The sequence below is a fragment of the Mya arenaria genome, chromosome 3 (assembly GCF_026914265.1).
Source record: "Mya arenaria isolate MELC-2E11 chromosome 3, ASM2691426v1".
Classification (NCBI taxonomy): Eukaryota; Metazoa; Mollusca; class Bivalvia; order Myida; family Myidae; genus Mya; species Mya arenaria.
The window spans coordinates 89462520-89470625 of record NC_069124.1 but is presented as its reverse complement, the minus strand read 5'-3'; the positions used below and the strand labels follow the sequence as shown (position 1 = coordinate 89470625).

At 39.1% G+C, this 8106-nt stretch overlaps 1 protein-coding gene across 2 annotated transcripts; it reads left to right on the top strand.

Annotated features, from left to right (window-relative positions):
* Window positions 1-870: 870 nt before the first annotated feature.
* On the top strand, window positions 871-7679 carry LOC128229369 (uncharacterized). 2 transcript variants are annotated; one of them, XM_052941253.1, is made up of 9 exons: window positions 871-983; window positions 3073-3276; window positions 3433-3564; window positions 3736-3859; window positions 3986-4081; window positions 5205-5282; window positions 5767-5917; window positions 7054-7325; window positions 7425-7679. In XM_052941253.1, exons 2-9 carry the CDS (start codon window positions 3208-3210, stop codon window positions 7529-7531), a joined length of 1029 nt encoding a protein of 342 aa, XP_052797213.1. In that variant the 5' UTR covers window positions 871-983; window positions 3073-3207; the 3' UTR covers window positions 7532-7679. The 2 variants fall into 2 exon arrangements, with proteins under 2 accessions (XP_052797213.1, XP_052797212.1); XM_052941252.1 differs by lacking the exon at window positions 871-983 and adding an exon at window positions 1877-2059.
* Window positions 7680-8106: the final 427 nt, after the last annotated feature.

Sequence of the window (8106 nt, the reverse complement as noted above, 5' to 3'; positions counted from 1 at the left end):
TTTCATATCCATAACTGCTCTCAAAGGAGAAATGATGCTACTTTAATTGGTTTTATTTGATTTACTTTAATCTAACCCTAACCCTTTGATTGGACGAAAGGTGTCAATTGAATGTCACAGATACGAACAAAAAACACACTCCGTCATAATGTGATAACAAACGTGTACATGTTGTGAGAAAACGTACAAAAAGTATATATTGAAATACATTGTACTATGGTTTGGCAGCAAAATGTAGCGCTTCGAAAATTAACGCATAAGCGGAACTATGTCGCAATATGAGTTCACAAACGTTTGCAGGTGTAACAATAAAATTTGACACCATGCCATTTTTTTGCAGTAATTGGGTCATGTTTAAACAGTTAACATACTTTAAGGTAATCCTCAGAGATCAATCGTCCATAGGAGACAAAAACCCAGATTACGTTGAAAAGTTCCAGCGACTTGCTAGCTTCTCTTCATGAACTCGCAATGCCAAGCGCGAACTCGAACCTAAAGCTTTCTAAATTGCGGTTGATACAAAAACCTCATGAAGTTAAATGTCAAAGGCAAGAAACCCTAGCATTTAATCTTTGTAGACAGGGAGCGACGGATGATACAGCGGACATTTGACTATACATGAGTCAGGTAAGGAGATTTTAACAGGCACGTCGTGTACTGAGTTTTCAGTTTCACAAATCGAAAATATTTTTATGCCAATATCGAAGAATAAAAAGTTATAAAGCACGCTAAAAACGCACCATTTTAGACAAGATTTGTTAAAATATACCATTAAACATCATACTCACAGAGTTAAGTCTACTCCAAAAAATGACGGTTTGTGCATCTTATTGTTTCATATGTCCCAAATGTCCCTTGTCCTAACAACTGTAAGAACTATAACCGGATTCCCTTCCATCGATTGGAGGACATGCTCAGAGACAAGAAGAGAACTATGTAACCCAACATCCGTTTTGACAAGAGAATAATGCCGTTTTAAACAGGTATTTTAGCTCTTAAGAGAAATGAAATCCACTGGTGCAACCTGTGTCACACTAATTAGCCCATGATGTCAACCTGTGTCACACTAACTAGCCTATGCGGTCAACCTGTGTCACACTAGACCATGCACTCAACCTGTGTCACACTAAAGGGGCCCATGCGGTCAACCTGTGTCACACTAACTAGCCCATGCAGTCAACCTGTGTCACACTAACTAGCGCATGCGGTCAACCTGTGTCACACTGACTAGCCAATGCAGTCAACCTGTGTCACACTAACTAGCCCATGCGGTCAACCTGTGTCACACTAACTAGCCAATGCAGTCAACCTGTGTCACACTAACTAGCGCATGCGGTCAACCTGTGTCACACTAACTAGCCCATGCAGTCAATTTTTGTCACACTAACTAGCCAATGCAGTCAACCTGTGTCACACTAACTAGCGCATGCGGTCAACCTGTGTCACACTAACTAGCGCATGCGGTCAACCTGTGTCACACTAACTAGCCCATGCAGTCAATCTTTGTCACACTAACTAGCCTATGCGGTCATTTGCTAGCCCGAAACCAAGAATACTAGCCAAATGTTCAAAATTAGAGCCGTGTCTTGAGCCGATTGACGCAAGTCCAAGTACTATTTCAATAGTAACAAAACGTGGCATTGCTTTGTGTTGTCGAAAGGAAATTAGTAAAGTCGTTTCAATCAAGGTCGCATTGTTTTAATTTGATGCTGTATACAGTATTGTAAAAGAGTTTTATCAACATAATATATATGTGACAAGACCATGAACCATGAATCCAATTATGTAGGTGCACGACATGATATCGACAACCGAAATGTTTATTTAAATTCTTCATACCGTATAATGTGAGTTCATTTAATGCCACAATCTAATCTCTACTTTTATCAAACTATGAAATTTAGTGGAATAAGCTTATCGTAGGAATAAAAGTGACTGTTTACCAAGACAGTTTGCACGTAAGATATTTAAATACAATAAAGCAATTCACGGATTTTGACAAATGGCACGGTACCACCAGATAACCGCAAATTCATATTATGAGGCTGGTAAAACTCTCGTAAGTAATATGTTTTGTACTATTGTAAGAAAAAAAGTATAAACACACAAATGGAAAACGATTATATTCTGAAAAAATCGGTCATCCCAGTTGTTTGAAAATGATTTCACTCGTTAAAACGACATGAAGTGAATTTAATATTTTAATATTAATTATAATGCAGTGAAAAGTTGGTGACATTGTTTCATTGTTTTTTTTTTAATTACACAATGTTTACATTTGGTACAAATAGAAGAAGCCGTCTCCTAAGAAGAGCTCGTTCCATAGTTCATTGAGTATCTTTTTTTTACAGTTAATATCTATTGATCTAGGTATGCATTTCTTATTTAAATATGGCATAATATAATAGTGTATAGTGTATAGTAGGGCATTTTGTCGTTGCTTATATATGCATTGACTGTTGATAATACACCTAATTTACATTTATATGAAATATCTAAATTAAGAGTTGTTCATTTGGTAGCTTAATTAACTATAACAAATAATATGTTATAATTGATAATAACATACTTATTTCTGTTGACCATGTAATCGTTGTACCATAACATACTATGTATGTCAATACTGTAGAACAACTTATAATGTATGATTATCAGGAGCTCATATGCGTTCAAATTACTTAATGCATGTATTGATCTTTAATCTTTCAAAATCGTTCTCAACATGAGTCTGAAATTGATCCCTTTAATAATTTATGTTGTGCAACAAGATAAGGCTGGTAAGTATTCCCTTTTGTCACATGTAACATGATTGCAACATTGGAGATTCCTGTTACTTTTTATTGTTATAAGTGAAGAGCAAGATACTTTAAACATTTTCCAATACAGCCAGTACATAGCACAGCTAGAAACACACATCTGTGCGTTAACCAAGACAGATTGATTGGTGACATTCAGCTTTTTATATTCATCACTCGTCGATATTTGTTCTCGTCTGTGTAAATAGCGTTTTATTTTTTTATTTTTTTTATTTATTTACTCGGGCACCTGACTGACATATCGTAGCAATTTCAGGGTTCATTAAAAGCCAGCGAAATAAAGCGTGTGCTTGGAGACTACAAATCGTCCGACTTCCGGCGCGCAGTGCTCCGCTTTCTCGCCACTGAAGAGGGCCATCGCCAGTACAAAGAGTTAAACAACACAGTGCGCATGCGCTGTGCTGAGTACGTAGACGAGCTTCAGGGAGTGGCCGACGGTTCCGACTGTGACTACAATGATGTAGGACTTCTACGTTTGCCATAATGCTCTTTCGTGATATAATTAAGACTATGTGTACATACTTACAAGAACCTGTGCGCCCTTTCGAATATCACGTGTCACTCACTGTATCTCATCACCCGAGTATGCTAAATGTATATTCTTCCTGTCTTGTAGCTGTTCGAGATGAACGTCGATTGTGAGATGACTGCCGCAATTGCGCTGGTCCCGGTCGCCAGTCACGGCGTCAGCTACTGGGCTTACATGGACGGCTGTACAAACGTATCCATACAGACCCCGGGTGGCAACGTATGTTACCAAATGATTTAGACTTATTTAGATGATAATACCTCTACACTGTTGGTTACGCCACCTAGTGTTACTTTTTATTTCCACGGATTATCTTTATTGGGGTATCTCTTATTCTAAACTTATGTAGAAAACAATTGTCACGTGTCGTCATCCATATTCTCTGTTCAGGTCTACTTTGGGCATACAGAAGATATTTCGCCTCAAATGAAAGACCTATCCTGCATGGTTACCATGGAAATAAGAGACGGAAACAACCAGGTCATCGAGCACTGGACGGACTTCGTGGTGCCAGGTCCACATTTATATCGTTTCAAAGTACATTTCGGTCATTTCATATTAATTAAACAGACATTTCCAATAAAACAGTTTATGTTAGATAACATGTTTAATAGTATTAATTCCATATAATAATTGGCAGGTCTGTTGCCGGGATCCAAGTTCGGTTTCAACAAACACGGTGTGATGTTTGGCCATAACAACGTCTACCAGCAGGGATTGAATGCGGCGGGCATACGTACTTCCTATTAATGTATCGTGTAAATCATATGACTTGGATGACGTTAGGACGTCGTTTTTTAAATTCTCAATTCGTATATTACTAAAATCATGGTAAAAAATGTAAGCAGTAAACCAGAATATATTAACGGTGTGCCTTCCCTAGCATCAAATATGTATGAATGTAAATAATTCTAAATTCTAAAACACGTTAGTACTGAAGATGTAAAATCATTGTCTTCACAGGTTGTTAAAACCCCTGTCACACATAGCCGCGTTGCCAATGCGATTGCACGGCGTTGTTAAATTTCCTAGGGCGCCGTGAAATCGCTGGAATAATTGATATTTTTCATGAAGATGGCGATATCCCGGTGTTTTCACGGTGAACTTGGCATTTCTACAGAGTTGTATGGCTTTCTTCTGCGTTCCTACTGAGTTCTAGTTGGCGGTTGTCTGCGCTCTCTAGGCGCTCTCACGGCGTTATCACTGTGTGCATTGAGTTGTTACGATATGCACTGCGTGTGCACTGCGTTTTAACAGCGCACAAACTGCGCTGTCGGTGTGTTATTTTGCACTGCCTACAAAACGATATCTCCATCAATTCTCCATTCTTCCATTTGCTCTTGAACAATTTGAGACCATGCAGCAACCGTCTGCATTCGTACAGCCATGGTCGAACCAAAAGTGTCCTACGCCTTTGGGCCCTTCTCCGTCGTCATCTCAGAATGAGATCCAAGGCGTCTGCATCATACTGGATCTGCTGGACCTGCATATAGGCAAGCAGTATCCCTGTTTGCTGTTGCACATCAGTCATGGTGAAATGAATGTTTATTTGCAAATAAACACTATTGGGTTGGTATATTGTCATGCAAACGACGATTGACGCGGTAGAAGAACATTGGGAGTTCAATGCTCACCGTAGCGGCTCCGTAATATCGAAGAAGAGCGCAGTAAGAAAAATAAAACTCATTGCGAGCCGTCGCTCGGCGTTCTAGCGATACAATCGCCTTAACTGGCTATGCCACTGTGTTGCAACGGCGATGCTTGCGATTCCACTGCGCGCAGATCGGTGTTCTTGTTTTTCTTGAACGCCGTTGGAACGCGGTCCTAGTGTGACAAGAGTTTAATCTGCGCCGTTTCAGCCCGCAAGTTTATGGGCCGCTCACTGCTGAAGGCTCGGAGCACGGAAGACGCTATTGCGATTTTGAAGACTCCTCCGGGTAAAAATACACATTATGAACACCATTTTTGTTATCATATAATGTATGTCACTGACACATATTTAATATATTAGCAGCATTTCCATGAAGCATATTAATATTTGCATGAGAATAAACTTTTAAATAGTTTTGCAATATATCGGCAATATGGAGCGGACACGAACAAACGGCCAGAACAAATTGTGACATTGACCTGGCGATGTTTGAACGTCGGTTATGCCCATGTTATTGATGGGATAAATATGACCAAATGTAAATCCCTCAATCCATGATCAAGGTAACAAACATGATTTGAAAGGACTCATGATTGGCGGAAAGTAAATAACATTCTTAAACCCGCCTCTTACCTAGTAGATGCGGGGATATCAATAAAAACGCGATAGTTCTGTTTCTTCTCAGAACAAAAAGATCGCATTATTTACATATTGGTATCATCTTACAGCTAACATCCCTTTGAATAATTGAACTTTTTTCAATTTGACAGGTATTGCAAGTGCCTTCAGCTTTAACTTTCTGGAGCGAACAACAAAAGGCTTTCATGTCAAAAACACTTTGATTGAGGCGGCGGGATGTTCCTCCACTAAACCAATGGTGGCCGTGTTTAAACCACGGGGCTTCTATCATCACTGTAACATGTAAGCTAAACCAAATCAGGCCATTGTAGTACAGTGGTAACTCACATAGCCTTTTTAATGACCACCCGATTATCGTTTATCACTATCTGATTAGAGAAAAGTAATACTAATAACAGCATAGGGGATATTATGATAGACGAGACCGCAGGTCGGGACGGATACATGATTACTTACCGAACGAGACGTGATACGGATCAACAGAGAAGCGTTTTATCGTAATATTCCATTTTTATATACCTGCCTATTTAATTATTCCTTTTTATTTTTTGTTTTCATTTTCAATTAAATTTACCGCCATCCGTCAAATTCCCGTATAAATTCGAATGTGTTACGTAGTTTTGTGTTATGAAGTCAAGGGGGCTTCTACAGCGAATAGAATTCAGAAATGACAGAATTAACTTAATTGAGCAATGTAAGAACAAAATAGTTTGTGTTTTAGCAAAATTAACAAATTGCTAATACGAGAACAATTATGCTATGTCACAGCACACAAAAACAACATCAACGAACGGTACTTATTTTACGAGTATACACTAATCGTAATTTCTTGTAAACGTAACGCGCCCATTTTTAACAAAGTAAATATTCGTGGGATTTTTGACGATCATAATATGCATAATTGAGGGAAGTTCGTGAGTCAATCGCTATTTCTATCGATGATGCGAATTCGCCTTCTTCATTGTATTGGCGAGCTGCTCATATCTATGATAATAAACATGGATAATGCAACAATTCTTCAACTTAGAAATGGCAAACAACTAGTTCACTGAAGCAGCTGTCTAGATAGATTGGAAGAGTGTTCTTTGCTTAATTCATGCTTATCCTCATGGTTCTTTGAAGAACATGAGAACAAAGTTCCTGAATATTTTATATATGCATGCTTCTGGAGCGTGAGTAAAGTTAAATACTTTAATGTATTTAAAAGTTGACAGGTTTTACCAGTTTTTTTGGTCACGCTATTTCTAGCAACGCGGAAGTAGCTTCGAGATTACACATGGTACTCGCATGATACGGAATCAGAAATCAGACAGTTTCATGATACGGATTTTTCAATACGGCGTGCTGTATTTTCACTGTTGGATATTGAAAAGGAATTTGATAGATATATAATAAAAAGAAATATTTCTGATCAACAGGTTTCAGCATCTCGACTTCCCCTGTCACCCGGAAGAGAGCTCCATTCACCGAGCTGCCACACTCGCGAACTATGTCAACGTGTTCCAGGCCGACCACCTCGATCCCGACAGAGACCCTTGGGAGGAGAGGTCACCGGGCACTGCCACCACACAGAACTCAGGAGGCGGTCTTAATGACCTGCTACGGCAGATCCTGTCTGACACGCACGATGTCAAGTTTCCGGTGTACAGAAGTGGACTGGAACCGGATTACCTTGCGACGGCCGGCACCGGTTAGTCATGACAATGTCAATGATTACCTTTTGTATTGTTTGAATTTCACTGCACACCACCTGGAAGCAGTCTTCTACTACATGTTCGTATGTTTTCAGGTGTATACAACGTAGCTGCTGGATCGTGCGACGTATATTTCAATATGGCGTCTGACGGACCGCCGGATTTCTCATTTATTGTTCCGAAGTCGACTAAGAACGTTTGAGCTGCTTATAGGAATGGACGTCGCAACACTTTTTTGGCGTGCAGGGTAGTTAAGAAGACGCAATTAAGCGGCATGCACAGTGCAGACGCTACGACTCGTGCATAAACAGATTATTCTACGTTTAAATTTTAATAAATACTTGATTTTATATGGCATTGGTACATTTCAGTTTGCGTGTAAATGATACATCGAAGGACAATATTTTATAGTGAAAGTAAAACAGCACATTACGTATTGTGGCATTGCTGTCCAATAACTTGATAACATTTAAGATCCATTCCAGAAAATAAAAGCAACTTACCCGTCCTCAAATACCCATAACTGCTCTGAAATAATATGATGCTAGTTGAATTGGACGAGTTGAAAAAGTGTCCATTGAATGTCAGAGATACGAAGAAGATACGATAGCAACCATGTACTGTAACAGGTCATAAGAAAACGTTCAAATATATGATACTTAAAGGTTAGTATTGAAATGCTATGCCTGACTTGGCAGCAAAATTTTGTGCATCGAGAATTCGTTTAGAGTTCAAAGTTAATCAACATCAAAGGTGTTATTTTTATCTTGGACTAGT